This window comes from Leptodactylus fuscus, chromosome 4 (genome assembly GCF_031893055.1).
Source record: "Leptodactylus fuscus isolate aLepFus1 chromosome 4, aLepFus1.hap2, whole genome shotgun sequence".
Lineage (NCBI taxonomy): Eukaryota > Metazoa > Chordata > Amphibia > Anura > Leptodactylidae > Leptodactylus > Leptodactylus fuscus.
In genome coordinates, this window is record NC_134268.1 from 224,113,672 (window position 1) to 224,136,413 (window position 22,742).

Genomic DNA, 22,742 nt, shown 5'->3' on the forward strand with positions numbered 1-22,742 from the left:
TACTATACTGATGTTACATCATGTCTTATACTCCAGTCTCATCCAGAGCTGCATCCACTATACTGATGTTACATCATGTCTTATACTCCAGTTACATCCAGAGCTGCATCTACTATACTGATGTTACATCATGTCTTATACTCCAGTTACATCCAGAGCTGCATCTACTATACTGATGTCACATCCAGAGCTGCATCCACTATACTGATGTTACATCATGTCTTATACTCCAGTCACATCCAGAGCTGCATCCACTATACTGATGTTACATCATGTCTTATACTCCAGTTACATCCAGAGCTGCATCCACTATACTGATGTTACATCATGTCTTATACTCCAGTTACATCCAGAGCTGCATCCACTATACTGATGTTACATCATGTCTTATACTCCAGTTACATCCAGAGCTGCATCCACTATACTGATGTTACATCATGTCTTATACTCCAGTCTCATCCAGAGCTGCATCCACTATACTGATGTTACATCATGTCTTATACTCCAGTCACATCCAGAGCTGCATCCTCTATACTGATGTTACATCATGTCTTATACTCCAGTTACATCCAGAGCTGCATCTACTATACTGATGTTACATCATGTCTTATACTCCAGTTACCACCAGAGCTGCATCCACTATACTGATGTTACATCATGTCTTATACTCCAGTCACATCCAGAGCTGCATCTACTATACTGATGTCACATCCAGAGCTGCATCCACTATACTGATGTTACATCATGTCTTATACTCCAGTTACATCCAGAGCTGCATCCTCTATACTGATGTTACATCATGTCTTATACTCCAGTCACATCCAGAGCTGCATCTACTATACTGATGTTACATCATGTCTTATACTCCAGTCACATCCAGAGCTGCATCCACTATACTGATGTTACATCATGTCTTATACTCCAGTTACATCCAGAGCTGCATCTACTATACTGATGTTACATCATGTCTTATACTCCAGTCACATCCAGAGCTGCATCCACTATACTGATGTTACATCATGTCTTATTCTCCAGTTACATCCAGAGCTGCATCCACTATACTGATGTTACATCATGTCTTATTCTCCAGTTACATCCAGAGCTGCATCCACTATACTGATGTTACATCATGTCTTATACTCCAGTCACATCCAGAGCTGCATCCACTATACTGATGTTACATCATGTCTTATTCTCCAGTTACATCCAGAGCTGCATCCACTATACTGATGTTACATCATGTCTTATACTCCAGTTACATCCAGAGCTGCATCTACTATACTGATGTTACATCATGTCTTATACTCCAGTCACATCTAGAGCTGCATCTACTATACTGATGTTACATCATGTCTTTTACTCCAGTTACATCCAGAGCTGCATCCACTATACTGATGTTACATCATGTCTTATACTCCAGTCACATCCAGAGCTGCATCTACTATACTGATGTTACATCATGTCTTATACTCCAGTTACCACCAGAGCTGCATCCACTATACTGATGTTACATCATGTCTTATACTCCAGTTACATCCAGAGCTGCATCCACTATACTGATGTTACATCATGTCTTATACTCCAGTTACATCCAGAGCTGCATCTACTATACTGATGTTACATCATGTCTTATACTCCAGTTACATCCAGAGCTGCATCTACTATACTGATGTTACATCATGTCTTATACTCCAGTTACCACCAGAGCTGCATCCTCTATACTGATGTTACATCATGTCTTATACTCCAGTTACATCCAGAGCTGCATCTACTATACTGATGTCACATCCAGAGCTGCATCCACTATACTGATGTTACATCATGTCTTATACTCCAGTCACATCCAGAGCTGCATCTACTATACTGATGTCACATCCAGAGCTGCATCCACTATACTGATGTTACATCATGTCTTATACTCCAGTCACATCCAGAGCTGCATCTACTATACTGATGTCACATCCAGAGCTGCATCCACTATACTGATGTTACATCATGTCTTATACTCCAGTTACATCCAGAGCTGCATCTACTATACTGATGTTACATCATGTCTTATACTCCAGTCACATCCAGAGCTGCATCTATTATACTGATGTTACATCATGTCTTATTCTCCAGTTACATCCAGAGCTGCATCCACTATACTGATGTTACATCATGTCTTATACTCCAGTTACATCCAGAGCTGCATCTACTATACTGATGTTACATCATGTCTTATACTCCAGTCACATCTAGAGCTGCATCTACTATACTGATGTTACATCATGTCTTATACTCCAGTTACATCCAGAGCTGCATCCACTATACTGATGTTACATCATGTCTTATACTCCAGTCACATCCAGAGCTGCATCTACTATACTGATGTTACATCATGTCTTATACTCCAGTTACATCCAGAGCTGCATCCTCTATACTGATGTTACATCATGTCTTATACTCCAGTCACATCCAGAGCTGCATCCACTATACTGATGTTACATCATGTCTTATACTCCAGTTACATCCAGAGCTGCATCTACTATACTGATGTTACATCATGTCTTATACTCCAGTCACATCCAGAGCTGCATCCACTATACTGATGTTACATCATGTCTTATACTCCAGTCACATCCAGAGCTGCATCTATTATACTGATGTTACATCATGTCTTATTCTCCAGTTACATCCAGAGCTGCATCCACTATACTGATGTTACATCATGTCTTATACTCCAGTTACATCCAGAGCTGCATCTACTATACTGATGTTACATCATGTCTTATACTCCAGTTACATCCAGAGCTGCATCTACTATACTGATGTTACATCATGTCTTATACTCCAGTTACATCCAGAGCTGCATCCACTATACTGATGTTACATCATGTCTTATACTCCAGTTACATCCAGAGCTGCATCTACTATACTGATGTTACATCATGTCTTATACTCCAGTTACATCCAGAGCTGCATCTACTATACTGATGTTACATCATGTCTTATACTCCAGTTACATCCAGAGCTGCATCTACTATACTGATGTTACATCATGTCTTATACTCCAGTTACATCCAGAGCTGCATCTACTATACTGATGTTACATCATGTCTTATACTCCAGTTACATCCAGAGCTGCATCTACTATACTGATGTCACATCCAGAGCTGCATCCACTATACTGATGTTACATCATGTCTTATACTCCAGTTACATCCAGAGCTGCATCTACTATACTGATGTTACATCATGTCTTATACTCCAGTTACATCCAGAGCTGCATCTACTATACTGATGTTACATCATGTCTTATACTCCAGTTACATCCAGAGCTGCATCTACTATACTGATGTTACATCATGTCTTATACTCCAGTTACATCCAGAGCTGCATCTACTATACTGATGTTACATCATGTCTTATACTCCAGTTACATCCAGAGCTGCATCTACTATACTGATGTCACATCCAGAGCTGCATCCACTATACTGATGTCACATCATGTCTTATACTCCAGTTACATCCAGAGCTGCATCCACTATACTGATGTTACATCATGTCTTATACTCCAGTTACATCCAGAGCTGCATCTACTATACTGATGTTACATCATGTCTTATTCTCCAGTTACATCCAGAGCTGCATCTATTATACTGATGTTACATCATGTCTTATACTCCAGTTACATCCAGAGCTGCATCTACTATACTGATGTCACATCCAGAGCTGCATCCTCTATACTGATGTTACATCATGTCTTATACTCCAGTCACATCCAGAGCTGCATCTACTATACTGATGTCACATCATGTCTTATACTCCAGTCACATCTAGAGCTGCATCTACTATACTGATGTTACATCATGTCTTATACTCCAGTCACATCTAGAGCTGCATTTACTATACTGATGTTACATCATGTCTTATACTCCAGTCACATCTAGAGCTGCATCTACTATACTGATGTTACATCATGTGTTATACTCCAGTTACATCCAGAGCTGCATCTACTATACTGATGTCACATCCAGAGCTGCATCCACTATAGTGATGTTACATCATGTCTTATACTCCAGTTACCACCAGAGCTGCAGACGGTTGTGTAATTCTGTGCATTTCTGTCCTGGCAGAGAGCAGGAGAGCCTGGAGTCGGCCACGGAGCACGAGCAGCTGCCGCAGATCCTGGAGGAGCTCCGAGATGCCCTGGTGGCCCCCGGGACCCCAATTGCCAGATTCCAGATCAAAGTGAAAGGTAGAAAGTGAAAGTCTTGCTGCTTGTTCTGTGCTTGGAGCGGAGCGGCTCCTCCCTTGTGCTGACGTGGCCTCCTGTGGCGTGGCAGGTCATGTGGACACGTTACAATGACCCCTGTACTCACTGCAGACTCTCCGTGTTTAGGATTCCCTCGCCCGCGGGTCTACTGGTTTAAGGACGGACAGCCGCTGCACCCCTCAGAGCGCGTCCTGGTGACCCATAAGAGGAAGGTCTGCTCCTTGGAGATCCTCAACGTGACCAGAGAGGACGCCGGCGAATACTCCACGTACATCAGTAACTCTGCCGGATCGGCGTATTCCTCCGCCAGACTAACGGTGAAAGGTGCGGATACATGTTATTACAGTGTGCTGATCCTAGTGATCCCTACAGCATCGTTTACTCATGTCTGTTCTGTGTGGGCAGGTCTTATACGTGGATAGATTAGTCATGTCTGCTCTGTGTGGGCAGGTTCTATATGTGGATAGATTAGTCATGTCTGCTCTGTGTGGGCAGGTCCTGTACGTGGATAGATTGGTCATGTCTGTTCTGTGTGGGCAGGTCTTATACGTGGATAGATTGGTCATGTCTGCTCTGTGTGGGCAGGTCCTATACGTGGATAGATTGGTCATGTCTACTCTGTGTGGGCAGGTCCTATACGTGGATAGATTGGTCATGTCTGCTCTGTGTGGGCAGGTCCTATACGTGGATAGATTGGTCATGTCTGCTCTGTGTGGGCAGGTCCTGTACGTGGATAGATTGGTCATGTCTGCTCTGTGTGGGCAGGTTCTATATGTGGATAGATTGGTCATGTCTGCTCTGTGTGGGCAGGTTCTATACGTGGATAGATTGGTCATGTCTGCTCTGTGTGGGCAGGTCCTATACGTGGATAGATTGGTCATGTCTGCTCTGTGTGGGCAGGTCCGTCCTATATGTGGATAGATTGGTCATGTCTGCTCTGTGTGGGCAGGTCCTGTACGTGGATAGATTGGTCATGTCTGCTCTGTGTGGGCAGGTCCGTCCTATATGTGGATAGATTGGTCATGTCTGCTCTGTGTGGGCAGGTTCTATATGTGGATAGATTGGTCATGTCTGCTCTGTGTGGGCAGGTCCTATACGTGGATAGATTGGTCATGTCTGCTCTGTGTGGGCAGGTCCTATACGTGGATAGATTGGTCATGTCTGCTCTGTGTGGGCAGGTCCGTCCTATATGTGGATAGATTGGTCATGTCTGCTCTGTGTGGGCAGGTCCTGTACGTGGATAGATTGGTCATGTCTGCTCTGTGTGGGCAGGTCCTGAACGTGGATAGATTGGTCATGTCTGCTCTGTGTGGGCAGGTCCTCTGGTGGATAGATTGGTCATGTCTGCTCTGTGTGGGCAGGTCCTATATGTGGATAGATTGGTCATGTCTGTGTGGGCAGGTCCTCTGGTGGATAGATTGGTCATGTCTGCTCTATGTGGGCAGGTTCTATATGTGGATAGATTGGTCATGTCTGTTCTGTGTGGCCAGGTCCTGAACGTGGATAGATTGGTCATGTCTGCTCCGTGTGGGCAGGTCCTGTACGTGGATAGATTGGTCATGTCTGCTCCAAACCTGATCTGGCGTCTTTTATGGTTCTATTTCAGATCCAGGAGAGCTGCAGAAAGAGAAGTCGTCGGAGGACTCGGGAGGTAAAGCTGTAGTGTCCTATATACAGTGACAACAGGTGTTATAGAGCAGCGCCCCCTCTCTGTAGCGGCCTCCAGAGTCTGCGCACGCTATGTCAGAAGTAATAGCAGGAGCAGGATGCTGATGATGTCATCGGCAGAGAATCGGTAAGGGTCGACAATCACATGTCTCGTCTTGTCCTGCAGATCTGGAGAAGCCGATCCCTCCGATGTTCCTGGAGAGATTCACAAACAAGAAGGTGCAGAAGGGCGCCAGCATCACCTTATCTGTCAAAGTGGAAGGTAAAGGGGAGCTCCAGAACCTAGCGTCAGGAGATAGAGGTCAGGACAGCTGATGATACAGAGAAACAAATCCTCTGCACTTGTAAAGAATCATATTCTGCTACCTGCACTCACCACTAGGGGGCACTCACTGTATACAGACTTATAGCCCCTCCCCCTGTGAACTCCTTCTTCAGCCAGCGCCCTCTAGTGTGGAGTGTATGACTAGAGCTTCAGCAGAAGGCACATATAGACGTGACATAGCAGGAGAATTGTGACTGCAGCTTGGGATGTGACTGGAGTATAACACAATGTAACTGCAGCTTGGGATGTGACTGGAGTCTAACTCGATGTAACTGCAGCTTGGGATGTGACTGGAGTATAACACGATGTAACTGCAGCTTGGGATGTGACTGGAGTATAGCATATGACTTGATTTCTTTACATTCCAGGTGTCCCAACTCCTCAGGTCACTTGGCTGAAGGAGGAGTCTCCAGAAGACGTTCTGTGGATCAAGCCGGAGACAGCGGGTTACAAGATGGCGAGCTCCAACATGCACCACAGCCTGATCCTGCTGGACGTGGGCACCGAGTTCACCGGCACCTACACCTGCATCGCCACCAACAAGGTGGGACAGTCCATCTGCAGCGCCTCCGTGGAGGTCCTAGAAGGTAAAGGGGAAGGAGGAGGGGCCAGTCATTGGGGGCGGGTGCCAGTTATTGAGGGGGCGGTGCCAGTTATTGGGGTGGGAGGTTCCAGTTATTGGGGTGGGAGGGGCCAGTTATTGGGGGGGAGGTGCCAGTCATTGGGAGGAGGCGCCAGTCATTGGGGGGAGGTGCCAGTTATTGGGGGGGAGGTGCCAGTTATTGGGGTGGGAGGTGCCAGTCATTGGGAGGAGGCGCCAGTCATTGGGAGGAGGCGCCAGCTTCGTGGTGTATTCCAGTACATGAACTTCATTCTTGTGTCTTATTACAGAGAAGGAGGCGCGGATCCTGGCAGAAGCAGATAAGATTGTGAAGGACGTTCTGAAGTCATCTGTACCAGGGTGAGTATCGTGTCGGCCCCTTATCATACAGCTCTGTAGTGTAGTCTGTACCAGGGCGGCCCCTTATCATACAGGTCTGTAGTGTAGTCTGTACCAGGGCGGCCCCTTATCATACAGCTCTGTAGTGTAGTCTGTAGCAGGGCGGCCCCTTATCATACAGGTCTGTAGTGTAGTCTGTACCAGGGCGGCCCCTTATCATACAGCTCTGTAGTGTAGTCTGTACCAGGGCGGCCCCTTATCATACAGGTCTGTAGTGTAGTCTGTACCAGGGCGGCCCCTTATCATCCAGCTCTGTAGTGTAGTCTGTACCAGGGCGGCCCCTTATCATACAGGTCTGTAGTGTAGTCTGTAGCAGGGCGGCCCCTTATCATACAGCTCTGTAGTGTAGTCTGTACCAGGGCGGCCCCTTATCATCCAGCTCTGTAGTGTAGTCTGTAGCAGGGCGGCCCCTTATCATACAGGTCTGTAGTGTAGTCTGTACCAGGGCGGCCCCTTATCATACAGCTCTGTAGTGTAGTCTGTACCAGGGCGGCCCCTTATCATACAGCTCTGTAGTGTAGTCTGTACCAGGGCGGCCCCTTATCATACAGGTCTGTAGTGTAGTCTGTACCAGGGCGGCCCCTTATCATCCAGCTCTGTAGTGTAGTCTGTACCAGGGCGGCCCCTTATCATACAGGTCTGTAGTGTAGTCTGTAGCAGGGCGGCCCCTTATCATACAGCTCTGTAGTGTAGTCTGTACCAGGGCGGCCCCTTATCATACAGCTCTGTAGTGTAGTCTGTACCAGGGCGGCCCCTTATCATACAGCTCTGTAGTGTAGTCTGTACCAGGGCAGCCCCTTATCATCCAGCTCTGTAGTGTAGTCTGTACCAGGGCGGCCCCTTATCATCCAGCTCTGTAGTGTAGTCTGTACCAGGGCGGCCCCTTATCATACAGCTCTGTAGTGTAGTCTGTACCAGGGCGGCCCCTTATCATACAGCTCTGTAGTGTAGTCTGTACCAGGGCGGCCCCTTATCATACAGGTCTGTAGTGTAGTCTGTACCAGGGCGGCCCCTTATCATACAGCTCTGTAGTGTAGTCTGTACCAGGGCGGCCCCTTATCATACAGCTCTGTAGTGTAGTCTGTACCAGGGCGGCCCCTTATCATACAGCTCTGTAGTGTAGTCTGTACCAGGGCGGCCCCTTATCATACAGGTCTGTAGTGTAGTCTGTACCAGGGCGGCCCCTTATCATACAGCTCTGTAGTGTAGTCTGTACCAGGGCGGCCCCTTATCATACAGGTCTGTAGTGTAGTCTGTACCAGGGCGGCCCCTTATCATACAGCTCTGTAGTGTAGTCTGTACCAGGGCAGCCCCTTATCCAGCTCTGTAGTGTAGTCTGTACCAGGGCGGCCCCTTATCATACAGGTCTGTAGTGTAGTCTGTACCAGGGCGGCCCCTTATCATACAGCTCTGTAGTGTAGTCTGTACCAGGGCGGCCCCTTATCACAGCTCTGTAGTGTAGTCTGTACCAGGGCGGCCCCTTATCATACAGGTCTGTAGTGTAGTCTGTACCAGGGCGGCCCCTTATCATACAGCTCTGTAGTGTAGTCTGTACCAGGGCGGCCCCTTATCATACAGCTCTGTAGTGTAGTCTGTACCAGGGCGGCCCCTTATCATCCAGCTCTGTAGTGTAGTCTGTACCAGGGCGGCCCCTTATCATCCAGCTCTGTAGTGTAGTCTGTACCAGGGCGGCCCCTTATCATACAGCTCTGTAGTGTAGTCTGTACCAGGGCGGCCCCTTATCATACAGCTCTGTAGTGTAGTCTGTACCAGGGCGGCCCCTTATCATACAGTGTCTGTAGTGTAGTCTGTACCAGGGCGGCCCCTTATCATACAGGTCTGTAGTGTAGTCTGTACCAGGGCAGCCCCTTATCATACAGGTCTGTAGTGTAGTCTGTACCAGGGCGGCCCCTTATCATACAGCTCTGTAGTGTAGTCTGTACCAGGGCGGCCCCTTATCATACAGCTCTGTAGTGTAGTCTGTACCAGGGCGGCCCCTTATCATACAGGTCTGTAGTGTAGTCTGTACCAGGGCGGCCCCTTATCATACAGGCTCTGTAGTGTAGTCTGTACCAGGGCGGCCCCTTATCATACAGGTCTGTAGTGTAGTCTGTACCAGGGCGGCCCCTTATCATACAGCTCTGTAGTGTAGTCTGTACCAGGGCGGCCCCTTATCATACAGCTCTGTAGTGTAGTCTGTACCAGGGCGGCCCCTTATCATACAGGTCTGTAGTGTAGTCTGTACCAGGGCGGCCCCTTATCATACAGCTCTGGTAGTGTAGTCTGTACCAGGGCGGCCCCTTATCATACAGGTCTGTAGTGTAGTCTGTACCAGGGCAGCCCCTTATCATACAGCTCTGTAGTGTAGTCTGTACCAGGGCGGCCCCTTATCATACAGGTCTGTAGTGTAGTCTGTACCAGGGCAGCCCCTTATCATACAGCTCTGTAGTGTAGTCTGTACCAGGGCGGCCCCTTATCATACAGCTCTGTAGTGTAGTCTGTACCAGGGCGGCCCCTTATCATACAGCTCTGTAGTGTAGTCTGTACCAGGGCGGCCCCTTATCATTCAGGTCTGTAGTGTAGTCTGTACCAGGGCGGCCCCTTATCATACAGCTCTGTAGTGTAGTCTGTACCAGGGCGGCCCCTTATCATACAGTCTGTAGTGTAGTCTGTACCAGGGCGGCCCCTTATCATACAGCTCTGTAGTGTAGTCTGTACCAGGGCGGCCCCTTATCATACAGCTCTGTAGTGTAGTCTGTACCAGGGCGGCCCCTTATCATACAGGTCTGTAGTGTAGTCTGTACCAGGGCGGCCCCTTATCATCCAGCTCTGTAGTGTAGTCTGTACCAGGGCGGCCCCTTATCATCCAGCTCTGTAGTGTAGTCTGTACCAGGGCGGCCCCTTATCATACAGGTCTGTAGTGTAGTCTGTACCAGGGCGGCCCCTTATCATACAGTCTGTAGTGTAGTCTGTACCAGGGCGGCCCCTTATCATCCAGCTCTGTAGTGTAGTCTGTACCAGGGCGGCCCCTTATCATACAGGTCTGTAGTGTAGTCTGTACCAGGGCGGCCCCTTATCATACAGCTCTGTAGTGTAGTCTGTACCAGGGCGGCCCCTTATCATACAGCTCTGGTAGTGTAGTCTGTACCAGGGCGGCCCCTTATCATACAGCTCTGTAGTGTAGTCTGTACCAGGGCGGCCCCTTATCATACAGCTCTGTAGTGTAGTCTGTACCAGGGCGGCCCCTTATCATTCAGGTCTGTAGTGTAGTCTGTACCAGGGCGGCCCCTTATCATACAGCTCTGTAGTGTAGTCTGTACCAGGGCGGCCCCTTATCATACAGCTCTGTAGTGTAGTCTGTACCAGGGCGGCCCCTTATCATACAGGTCTGTAGTGTAGTCTGTACCAGGGCGGCCCCTTATCATACAGGTCTGTAGTGTAGTCTGTACCAGGGCGGCCCCTTATCATACAGCTCTGTAGTGTAGTCTGTACCAGGGCGGCCCCTTATCATCCAGCTCTGTAGTGTAGTCTGTACCAGGGCGGCCCCTTATCATACAGGTCTGTAGTGTAGTCTGTACCAGGGCGGCCCCTTATCATACAGGTCTGTAGTGTAGTCTGTACCAGGGCGGCCCCTTATCATACAGCTCTGTAGTGTAGTCTGTACCAGGGCGGCCCCTTATCATACAGGTCTGTAGTGTAGTCTGTACCAGGGCGGCCCCTTATCATCCAGCTCTGTAGTGTAGTCTGTACCAGGGCGGCCCCTTATCATACAGGTCTGTAGTGTAGTCTGTACCAGGGCGGCCCCTTATCATACAGCTCTGTAGTGTAGTCTGTACCAGGGCGGCCCCTTATCATCCAGCTCTGTAGTGTAGTCTGTACCAGGGCGGCCCCTTATCATACAGGTCTGTAGTGTAGTCTGTACCAGGGCGGCCCCTTATCATACAGGTCTGTAGTGTAGTCTGTACCAGGGCGGCCCCTTATCATACAGGTCTGTAGTGTAGTCTGTACCAGGGCGGCCCCTTATCATACAGCTCTGTAGTGTAGTCTGTACCAGGGGCGGCCTCCTTATCATCCAGCTCTGTAGTGTAGTCTGTACCAGGGCGGCCCCTATCATCCAGCTCTGTAGTGTAGTCTGTACCAGGGCGGCCCCTTATCATCCAGCTCTGTAGTGTAGTCTGTACCAGGGCGGCCCCTTATCATCCAGCTCTGTAGTGTAGTCTGTACCAGGGCGGCCCCTTATCATACAGCTCTGTAGTGTAGTCTGTACCAGGGCGGCCCCCTTATCATACAGCTCTGTAGTGTAGTCTGTACCAGGGCGGCCCCTTTATCCTTACAGCTCTGTAGTGTAGTCTGTACCAGGGCGGCCCCTTATCATCCAGCTCTGTAGTGTAGGTCTGTACCAGGGCGGCCCCTTATCATACAGCTCTGTAGTGTAGTCTGTACCAGGGCGGCCCCTTATCATACAGGTCTGTAGTGTAAGTCTGTACCAGGGCGGCCCCTTATCATACAGCTCTGTAGTGTAGTCTGTACCAGGGCGGCCCCTTATCATTCAGGTCTGTAGTGTAGTCTGTACCAGGGCGGCCCCTTATCATACAGCTCTGTAGTGTAGTCTGTACCAGGGCGGCCCCTTATCATACAGGTCTGTAGTGTAGTCTGTACCAGGGCGGCCCTTATCATACAGCTCGTAGTGTAGTCTGTACAAGGGCGGCTCCTTATCATACAGGTCTGTAGTGTAGTCTGTACCAGGGCGGCCCCTTATCATACAGCTCTGTAGTGTAGTCCTGTACCAGGGCGGCCCCTTATCATACAGCTCTGTAGTGTAGTCTGTACCAGGGCGGGCCCTTATCATACAGGTCTGTAGTGTAGTCTGTACCAGGGCGGGCCCCTTATCATACAGCTCTGTAGTGTAGTCTGTACCAGGGCGGCCCCTTATCATACAGGTCTGTAGTGTAGTCTGTACCAGGGCGGCCCCTTATCCAGCTCTGTAGTGTAGTCTGTACCAGGGCGGCCCCTTATCATACAGCTCTGTAGTGTAGTCTGTACCAGGGCGGCCCCTTATCATACAGCTCTGTAGTGTAGTCTGTACCGGGCGGCCCCTTATCATACAGCTCTGTAGTGTAGTCTGTACCAGGGCGGCCCTTATCATACAGGCTCTGTAGTGTAGTCTGTACCAGGGCGGCCCCTTATCATACAGCTCTGTAGTGTAGTCTGTACCCAGGGCGGCCCCTTATCCAGCTCTGTAGTGTAGTCTGTACAGGGCGGCCCCTTATCATACAGGTCTGTAGTGTAGTCTGTACCAGGGCGGCCCCTCTATCGTACAGCTCTGTAGTGTAGTCTGTACCAGGGCGGCCCCTTATCATACAGCTCTGTAGTGTAGTCTGTACCAGGGCGGCCCCTTATCATACAGGTCTGTAGTGTAGTCTGTACCAGGGCGGCCCCTTATCATACAGCTCTGTAGTGTAGTCTGTACCAGGGCGGCCCCTTATCATACAGCTCTGTAGTGTAGTCTGTACCAGGGCGGCCCCTTATCATACAGGTCTGTAGTGTAGTCTGTACCAGGGCGGCCCCTTATCATACAGGTCTGTAGTGTAGTCTGTACCAGGGCGGCCCCTTATCATACAGCTCTGTAGTGTAGTCTGTACCAGGGCGGCCCCTTATCATCCAGCTCTGTAGTGTAGTCGGTACCAGGGCGGCCCCCTTATCATACAGGTCTGTAGTGTAGTCTGTACCAGGGCGGCCCCTTATCATACAGGTCTGTAGTGTGTAGTCTGTACCAGGGCGGCCCCTTATCATACAGCTCTGTAGTGTAGTCTGTACCAGGGCGGCCCCTATTCAACCAGCTCTGTAGTGTAGTGGCCCCTTATCATACAGGTCTGTAGTGTAGTCTGTACCAGGGCGGCCCCTTATCATACAGCTCTGTAGTGTAGTCTGTACCAGGGCGGCCCCTTATCATCCAGCTCTGTAGTGTAGTCTGTACCAGGGCGGCCCCTTATCATACAGGTCTGTAGTGTAGTCTGTACCAGGGCGGCCCCTTATCATACAGGTCTGTAGTGTAGTCTGTACCAGGGCGGCCCCTTATCATACAGGTCTGTAGTGTAGTCTGTACCAGGGCGGCCCCTTATCATACAGCTCTGTAGTGTAGTCTGTACCAGGGCGGCCCCTTATCATCCAGCTCTGGTAGTGTAGTCTGTACCAGGGCGGCCCCTTATCATACAGCTCTGTAGTGTAGTCTGTACCAGGGCGGCCCCTTATCATACAGCTCTGTAGTGTAGTCTGTACCAGGGCGGCCCCTTATCATCCAGCTCTGTAGTGTAGTCTGTACCAGGGCGGCCCCTTATCATACAGCTCTGTAGTGTAGTCTGTACCAGGGCGGCCCCTTATCATACAGCTCTGTAGTGTAGTCTGTACCAGGGCGGCCCCTTATCATACAGCTCTGTAGTGTAGTCTGTACCAGGGCGGCCCCTTATCATACAGGTCTGTAGTGTAGTCTGTACCAGGGCGGCCCCTTATCATACAGCTCTGTAGTGTAGTCTGTACCAGGGCGGCCCCTTATCATACAGGTCTGTAGTGTAGTCTGTACCAGGGCGGCCCCTTATCATACAGCTCTGTAGTGTAGTCTGTACCAGGGCGGCCCCTTATCATCCAGCTCTGTAGTGTAGTCTGTACCAGGGCGGCCCCTTATCATACAGCTCTGTAGTGTAGTCTGTACCAGGGCGGCCCCTTATCATACAGCTCTGTAGTGTAGTCTGTACCAGGGCGGCCCCTTATCATCCAGCTCTGTAGTGTAGTCTGTACCAGGGCGGCCCCTTATCATCCAGCTCTGTAGTGTAGTCTGTACCAGGGCGGCCCCTTATCATACAGGTCTGTAGTGTAGTCTGTACCAGGGCGGCCCCTTATCATACAGCTCTGTAGTGTAGTCTGTACCAGGGCGGCCACTTATCATCCAGCTCTGTAGTGTAGTCTGTACCAGGGCGGCCCCTTATCATACAGCTCTGTAGTGTAGTCTGTACCAGGGCGGCCCCTTATCATACAGGTCTGTAGTGTAGTCTGTACCAGGGCGGCCCCTTATCATACAGGTCTGTAGTGTAGTCTGTACCAGGGCGGCCCCTTATCATACAGCTCTGTAGTGTAGTCTGTACCAGGGCGGCCCCTTATCATACAGCTCTGTAGTGTAGTCTGTACCAGGGCGGCCCCTTATCATCCAGCTCTGTAGTGTAGTCTGTACCAGGGCGGCCCCTTATCATACAGGTCTGTAGTGTAGTCTGTACCAGGGCGGCCCCTTATCATACAGGTCTGTAGTGTAGTCTGTACCAGGGCGGCCCCTTATCATACAGGTCTGTAGTGTAGTCTGTACCAGGGCGGCCCCTTATCATACAGGTCTGTAGTGTAGTCTGTACCAGGGCGGCCCCTTATCATACAGCTCTGTAGTGTAGTCTGTACCAGGGCGGCCCCTTATCATACAGGTCTGTAGTGTAGTCTGTACCAGGGCGGCCCCTTATCATACAGCTCTGGTCTTCTTTCCCGGCCTCCTCTGGCCCCCTGGGTGACATCAGTTGCCCCAGGTCTCGGCCTCTTACAGGTAGTCGGCGCCTCCTCTGGCCCCCTGGGTGACATCAGTTGCCCCAGGTCTCGGCCTCTTACAGGTAGACGGCGCCTCCTCTGGCCCCCTGGGTGACATCAGTTGCCCCAGGTCTCGGCCTCTTACAGGTAGACGGCGCCTCCTCTGGCCCCCTGGGTGACATCAGTTGCCCCAGGTCTCGGCCTCTTACAGGTAGACGGCGCCTCCTCTGGCCGTGCACTGAGGCCGCCTCTTCTCTCATTGTCTATTCTCTCTTTTCGCAGCAGGATTGAGATTGCGGTGCAGCCGCCAGAGGCAGACGGTGAGTGGTCGCAGACCTCGTAGTATCCGCCGCCAGGGTTTGAGCCGCGGTTCGTGACTTGTTTTACCGTAACGTTTCCTGCGTGTGTGCAGATTAACCCTTTGTTTGCACTGATTTGTCAGGTGACGCCAGAACGGCCCAGAAGTCGCAGATTTCATTATCGGATGTCGGGACTGAGGAGTTTTTCCAGAAATTGACGTCACAGATCACAGAGATGGTCTCCGCCAAGATCAGTCAAGGTAAATCTGCTGACAACATGGCGCCGGGCGCCTGACAACACCTGACTGGGTGACCACCATGGAACTTCATGTGGGGACAGGCGGTAAGAACAGTGTCTGCAGGGGGCGCCACGTGGCCCCGTATAATAGGACAGCTCTGGTCCTTAGACATGGGGTGGCCCCCAATATGTAAGAGGCAGCCGAGAGTGCGACATTGTCGTCTGTGCTGGAGGGCGCGGGCCGGGGTGCACCGACTCTAAGGCTTAGTGACTACAACTCCCAGCAGACATCTCACTGGAGAACGCTCTTCAGAACTGTCTTCTCCCTCCTTGTAGCCTCCCTCCGAGTCCCCGGGATGCCCGGCATGGACAGTGATGACGAGTCCAAGACCCCGTCCGCCTCCCCGCGTCACGGCAGGTCCAGGCCGTCCTCCATCGCTATGGAGTCTTCATCCGAATCTGAGGACGGTGATGCCAGAGGAGAGGTAATGAAGTCCGGAGTCCTCTGGGGGGCAGTGTGCTCTGTGTCTGGAGTCCTCTAGGGAGCAGTGTGCTCTGTGTCTGGAGTCCTCTAGGGGGCAGTGTGCTCTGTGTCTGGAGTCCTCTAGGGGGCAGTGTGCTCTGTGTCTGGAGTCCTCCGGGGGGCAGTGTGCTCTGTGTCTGGAGTCCTCTAGGGGGCAGTGTGCTCTGTGTCTGGAGTCCTCCGGGGGGCAGTGTGCTCTGTGTCTGGAGTCCTCTAGGGGGCAGTGTGCTCTGTGTCTGGAGTCCTCTAGGGGGCAGTGTGCTCTGTGTCTGGAGTCCTCTGGGGGGCAGTGTGCTCTGTGTCTGGAGTCCTCTAGGGGCAGTGTGCTCTGTGTCTGGAGTCCTCCGGGGGGCAGTGTGCTCTGTGTCTGGAGTCCTCTAGGGGGCAGTGTGCTCTGTGTCCGGAGTCCTCTAGGGGGGCAGTGTGCTCTGTGTCTGGAGTCCTCTGGGGGGCAGTGTGCTCTGTGTCTGGAGTCCTCTAGGGAGCAGTGTGCTCTGTGTCTGGAGTCCTCCGGGGGGCAGTGTGCTCTGTGTCTGGAGTCCTCCAGGGGGCAGTGTGCTCTGTGTCTGGAGTCCTCTAGGGGGCAGTGTGCTCTGTGTCTGGAGTCCTCTAGGGGGCAGTGTGCTCTGTGTCTGGAGTCCTCTGGGGGGCAGTGTGCTCTGTGTCTGGAGTCCTCTAGGGGGCAGTGTGCTCTGTGTCTGGAGTCCTCCGGGGGGCAGTGTGCTCTGTGTCTGGAGTCCTCCGGGGGCAGTGTGCTCTGTGTCTGGAGTCCTCCGGGGGGCAGTGTGCTCTGTGTCTGGAGTCCTCTAGGGGGCAGTGTGCTCTGTGTCTGGAGTCCTCTAGGGGGCAGTGTGCTCTGTGTCTGGAGTCCTCTAGGGGGCAGTGTGCTCTGTGTCTGGAGTCCTCTAGGGGGCAGTGTGCTCTGTGTCTGGAGTCCTCTAGGGGGCAGTGTGCTCTGTGTCTGGAGTCCTCTAGGGGCAGTGTGCTCTGTGTCTGGAGTCCTCTAGGGGGCAGTGTGCTCTGTGTCTGGAGTCCTCTAGGGGGCAGTGTGCTCTGTGTCTGGAGTCCTCTAGGGGGCAGTGTGCTCTGTGTCTGGAGTCCTCTAGGGGGCAGTGTGCTCTGTGTCTGGAGTCCTCTAGGGGGCAGTGTGCTCTGTGTCTGGAGTCCTCCGGGGGGCAGTGTGCTCTGTGTCTGGAGTCCTCCAGGGAGAAGTGTGCTCTGTGTCTGGAGTCCTCCAGGGAGAAGTGTGCTCTGTGTCTGGAGTCCTCTAGGGGGCAGTGTGCTCTGTGTCTGGAGTCCTCCAGGGAGAAGTGTGCTCTGTGTCTGGAGTCCTCTAGGGAGCAGTGTGCTCTGTGTCTGGAGTCCTCTAAGGGGCAGTGTGCTCTGTGTCTGGAGTCCTCTAGGGGGCAGTGTGCTCTGTGTCTGGAGTCCTCTAGGGGCAGTGTGCTCTGTGTCTGGAGTCCTCTAGGGGGCAGTGTGCTCTGTGTCTGGAGTCCTCCGGGGGGCAGTGTGCTCTGTGTCTGGAGTCCTCTGGGGGGCAGTGTGCTCTGTGTCTGGAGTCCTCTAGGGGGCAGTGTGCTCTGTGTCTGGAGTCCTCTAGGGGGCAGTGTGCTCTGTGTCTGGAGTCCTCCGGGGGGCAGTGTGCTCTGTGTCTGGAGTCCTCTAGGGGGCAGTGTGCTCTGTGTCTGGAGTCCTCCAGGGAGAAGTGTGCTCTGTGTCTGGAGTCCTCTAGGGGGCAGTGTGCTCTGTGTCTGGAGTCCTCTAAGGGGCAGTGTGCTCTGTGTCTGGAGTCCTCTAGGGGGCAGTGTGCTCTGTGTCTGGAGTCCTCTAGGGGGCAGTGTGCTCTGTGTCTGGAGTCCTCTAGGGGGCAGTGTGCTCTGTGTCTGGAGTCCTCCAGGGGGCAGTGTGCTCTGTGTCTGGAGTCCTCTAGGGGGCAGTGTGCTCTGTGTCTGGAGTCCTCCAGGGGGCAGTGTGCTCTGTGTCTGGAGTCCTCTAGGGGCAGTGTGCTCTGTGTCTGGAGTCCTCTAGGGGGCAGTGTGCTCTGTGTCTGGAGTCCTCTAGGGGGCAGTGTGCTCTGTGTCTGGAGTCCTCTAGGGGGCAGTGTGCTCTGTGTCTGGAGTCCTCTAGGGGGCAGTGTGCTCTGTGTCTGGAGTCCTCTAGGGGGCAGTGTGCTCTGTGTCTGGAGTCCTCTAGGGGGCAGTGTGCTCTGTGTCTGGAGTCCTCCAGGGAGAAGTGTGCTCTGTGTCTGGAGTCCTCCGGGGGGCAGTGTGCTCTGTGTCTGGAGTCCTCTAGGGGGCAGTGTGCTCTGTGTCTGGAGTCCTCTAGGGGCAGTGTGCTCTGTGTCTGGAGTCCTCTAGGGGGCAGTGTGCTCTGTGTCTGGAGTCCTCTAGGGGGCAGTGTGCTCTGTGTCTGGAGTCCTCTAGGGGGCAGTGTGCTCTGTGTCTGGAGTCCTCTAGGGGGCAGTGTGCTCTGTGTCTGGAGTCCTCTAGGGGGCAGTGTGCTCTGTGTCTGGAGTCCTCCGGGGAGAAGTGTGCTCTGTGTCTGGAGTCCTCTAGGGGGCAGTGTGCTCTGTGTCTGGAGTCCTCCGGGGGGCAGTGTGCTCTGTGTCTGGAGTCCTCCGGGGAGAAGTGTGCTCTGTGTCTGGAGTCCTCTAGGGGGCAGTGTGCTCTGTGTCTGGAGTCCTCTGGGGGGCAGTGTGCTCTGTGTCTGGAGTCCTCTAGGGGGCAGTGTGCTCTGTGTCTGGAGTCCTCTGGGGGGCAGTGTGCTCTGTGTCTGGAGTCCTCTGGGGGGCAGTGTGCTCTGTGTCCGGAGTCCTCTGGGGGGCAGTGTGCTCTGTGTCCGGAGTCCTCTGGGGGGCAGTGTGCTCTGTGTCTGGAGTCCTCCGGGGGGCAGTGTGCTCTGTGTCTGGAGTCCTCCGGGGGGCAGTGTGCTCTGTGTCTGGAGTCCTCTAGGGGGCAGTGTGCTCTGTGTCTGGAGTCCTCTAGGGGGCAGTGTGCTCTGTGTCTGGAGTCCTCTAGGGGGCAGTGTGCTCTGTGTCTGGAGTCCTCTAGGGGGCAGTGTGCTCTGTGTCTGGAGTCCTCTAGGGGGCAGTGTGCTCTGTGTCTGGAGTCCTCCAGGGGGCAGTGTGCTCTGTGTCTGGAGTCCTCTAGGGGCAGTGTGCTCTGTGTCTGGAGTCCTCTGTGGGGCAGTGTGCTCTGTGTCTGGAGTCCTCTAGGGGGCAGTGTGCTCTGTGTCTGGAGTCCTCTAGGGGGCAGTGTGCTCTGTGTCTGGAGTCCTCTAGGGAGCAGTGTGCTCTGTGTCTGGAGTCCTCCGGGGGGCAGTGTGCTCTGTGTCTGGAGTCCTCCGGGGGCAGTGTGCTCTGTGTCTGGAGTCCTCCGGGGGGCAGTGTGCTCTGTGTCTGGAGTCCTCCGGGGGCAGTGTGCTCTGTGTCTGGAGTCCTCTAGGGGGCAGTGTGCTCTGTGTCTGGAGTCCTCTAGGGAGCAGTGTGCTCTGTGTCTGGAGTCCTCTAGGGGGCAGTGTGCTCTGTGTCTGGAGTCCTCTAGGGGGCAGTGTGCTCTGTGTCTGGAGTCCTCTAGGGGGCAGTGTGCTCTGTGTCTGGAGTCCTCTAGGGGGCAGTGTGCTCTGTGTCTGGAGTCCTCTAGGGGGCAGTGTGCTCTGTGTCTGGAGTCCTCTAGGGGGCAGTGTGCTCTGTGTCCGGAGTCCTCTAGGGGGCAGTGTGCTCTGTGTCTGGAGTCCTCCGGGGAGAAGTGTGCTCTGTGTCTGGAGTCCTCCGGGGGGCAGTGTGCTCTGTGTCTGGAGTCCTCTAGGGGGCAGTGTGCTCTGTGTCTGGAGTTCTCTAGGGGGCAGTGTGCTCTGTGTCTGGAGTCCTCTAAGGGGCAGTGTGCTCTGTGTCTGGAGTCCTCCGGGGGGCAGTGTGCTCTGTGTCTGGAGTCCTCTAGGGAGCAGTGTGCTCTGTGTCTGGAGTTCTCTAGGGGGCAGTGTGCTCTGTGTCTGGAGTCCTCTAGGGAGCAGTGTGCTCTGTGTCTGGAGTCCTCTAGGGGGCAGTGTGCTCTGTGTCTGGAGTCCTCTAGGGGGCAGTGTGCTCTGTGTCTGGAGTCCTCTAGGGGGCAGTGTGCTCTGTGTCTGGAGTCCTCTGGGGGGCAGTGTGCTCTGTGTCTGGAGTCCTCTAGGGAGCAGTGTGCTCTGTGTCTGGAGTTCTCTAGGGGGCAGTGTGCTCTGTGTCTGGAGTCCTCTAGGGAGCAGTGTGCTCTGTGTCTGGAGTCCTCTAGGGGCAGTGTGCTCTGTGTCTGGAGTCCTCTAGGGGGCAGTGTGCTCTGTGTCTGGAGTCCTCTAGGGGGCAGTGTGCTCTGTGTCTGGAGTCCTCTGGGGGGCAGTGTGCTCTGTGTCTGGAGTCCTCTAGGGGGCAGTGTGCTCTGTGTCTGGAGTCCTCTAGGGGGCAGTGTGCTCTGTGTCTGGAGTCCTCCGGGGGGCAGTGTGCTCTGTGTCTGGAGTCTTTTGGTCTACTCTATCTTTCGGGTCCTCCGGTCTCTTCTGTCTCTGGGGTCCTCCAGGGGGGCGGTCTCCTCTGTCTCTGGGGTCCTCCAGGGGGCGGTCTCTTCTGTCTCTGGGGTCCTCCAGGGGGCGGTCTCCTCTGTCTCTGGGGTCCTCCAGGGGGTGGTCTCCTCTGTCTCTGGGGTCCTCCAGGGGGCGGTCTCTTCTGTCTCTGGGGTCCTCCAGGGGGCGGTCTCTTCTGTCTCTGGGGTCCTCCAGTCTCCTCTGTGTCCAGGTGACATCTAGCTTTGTGTCTTGACAGATCTTTGACATCTTCATGGTGACGGCGGACTATAACCCCATAACGGGCGATAAGGAGACGATCACCCTGAAGGAGGGGCAGTACGTGGAGGTCCTGGACTCCGCTCATCCACTGAAATGGCTCGTCCGAACAAAACCTACCAAATTCAGCGCCTCCAGACAAGGCTGGGTGTCTCCTGCGTACCTGGACAAGCGCCTGAAGGTAAAAGGTCACCTGAGGATGGTCCGACCTGGGGAACCCCCCACGCACCCCCCCCCACACACACTCTCACAAACATCCCAACCCCCCATTCCCGAAATACACCCCCCCACCCCCCTAACCCAACCCCCCATTCCCGAAATACACCCCCCCACCCCTCTAACCCACCCCCCCCATCCCCCTCACCCCCCCACCCCCCCATCCCCCTCACCCCCCCCCCATCCCCCTCACCCCCCTCACACCCCCCCTCCACCCCCCTTCTCACCTTTAATAATCACCTTTCTTTGCTACAACTCTTGAGACTCCAGAAAGTTCCGTTTTTGTCTTCTAGCTGTCTCCAGAGTGGGGGGGAGGGGACGCGGTGGAGCATCCGGGAGAAGCCGTCTCTGAAGAAGAGTACAAGAAGAAGCTGAGGTAAGACCATCACAGGGCAATGTGGGTGTCACTGATGATGTCATTGTTATGATGACATCACAGATAATCTCATTGTTGATGGCTGCCTCATGGCCTGTAGTGTTTGTCACTGGTCACACTGGCTCCCGGAGCTGGGGATTGCAGCATGTGAGTGGGCGCTGAGCTGCAGTACCTGACATGGCCACTACCGCAGGGATGGCGCCACCAGGTGATTGTGGGGGTGCCAGGAGTTGGAGCCCCATCGCTCTGATATTGGTGACCTGAGGATCTGGACATCCCCTTTAAGCACTCCAACCAATAGACATGGAGAAACTACAGGTTATCTACAAGACCCCCCAGGCCCAATCCATAGAAATATCCGCCCGTGTTGCCTGTCCCGGCGTCTCACATCTCCTCCTCCTCCTCCTCCTCCTCCTCAGCACTCTGGTCCAGGAGCTGCTGAGCTCAGAGAAGGAATATGTCCGAGAGCTGCAATTCCTCCAGACCCATCACCTTAGTTACACCGAGAGCTGCACAGACCTCCCCGAGGCCGTGGCCACCCAGAAGCCCGTCATCTTCAGGAACATCAGCGACATTGGAGACTTCCATGCCAGGTGTGTATGGAGACGAGCACCCAGCTCACTGTAAGTATCTGGTGTCACCCGCCATGACTGTCCCTGTCACCTATCTGCTCATAGAACATTCCTCCAAGAGCTGAAGAAGAGCGACACCGACGACGACATCGCCATGTGCTTCATCAGGAACGAGGAGGAATTCAACAAGTACATCATGTACCTAGTGGGGCGAGTGCAGGCCGAGTCCATGGTGGTCAGCGACTCCATCCAGGAGTTCTACAAAGTATCTATCTATCTATCTATCTATCTATCTATCTATCTCCTATCCTTCTATCTATCTATCTATCTCCTATCCTTCTATCTATCTATCTATCTATCTATCTATCTATCTATCTATCTCCTATCTATCTATCTATCTATCTATCTATCTATCTATCTATCTCCTATCTATCTATCTATCTATCTATCTATCTATCTATCTATCTATCTATCTCCTATCTATCTATCTATCTATCTATCTATCTCCTATCTATCTATCTTCTATCTATCTATCTATCTATCTCCTATCTATCTATCTATCTATCTATCTATCTATCTCCTATCCTTCTATCTATCTATCTATCTATCTATCTCCTATCTATCTATCTATCTATCTATCTATCTCCTATCTATCTATCTATCTATCTATCTATCTATCTATCTATCTATCATCTATCTATCTATCTATCTATCTATCTATCTCCTATCTATCTATCTATCTATCTATCTATCTATCTATCTCCTATCCTTCTATCTATCTATCTATCTATCTATCTATCTATCTATCTCCTATCTATCTATCTATCTATCTATCTATCTATCTATCTCCTATCTATCTATCTATCTATCTATCTATCTATCTATCTCCTATCTA

At 52.6% G+C, this 22,742-nt stretch overlaps 1 protein-coding gene across 1 annotated transcript in view; it reads left to right on the top strand.

Annotated features, from left to right (window-relative positions):
- The window catches only part of OBSCN (obscurin, cytoskeletal calmodulin and titin-interacting RhoGEF), a gene marked incomplete at its 3' end in the record, with an annotated part of 243,727 nt that extends 221,609 nt beyond the window's left edge, over positions 1–22,118 (top strand). Inside the window, exons 71-83 of the mRNA XM_075272031.1 lie at positions 4,119–4,240; positions 4,385–4,582; positions 5,865–5,909; positions 6,093–6,188; positions 6,620–6,838; positions 7,143–7,212; positions 15,094–15,131; positions 15,254–15,370; positions 15,685–15,833; positions 20,664–20,864; positions 21,193–21,275; positions 21,695–21,868; positions 21,953–22,118. Of these exons, the coding sequence (XP_075128132.1) occupies positions 4,119–4,240; positions 4,385–4,582; positions 5,865–5,909; positions 6,093–6,188; positions 6,620–6,838; positions 7,143–7,212; positions 15,094–15,131; positions 15,254–15,370; positions 15,685–15,833; positions 20,664–20,864; positions 21,193–21,275; positions 21,695–21,868; positions 21,953–22,118 (1,678 nt within the window). The remainder of the gene's footprint in view (positions 1–4,118; positions 4,241–4,384; positions 4,583–5,864; positions 5,910–6,092; positions 6,189–6,619; positions 6,839–7,142; positions 7,213–15,093; positions 15,132–15,253; positions 15,371–15,684; positions 15,834–20,663; positions 20,865–21,192; positions 21,276–21,694; positions 21,869–21,952) is intronic.
- Positions 22,119–22,742: the final 624 nt, after the last annotated feature.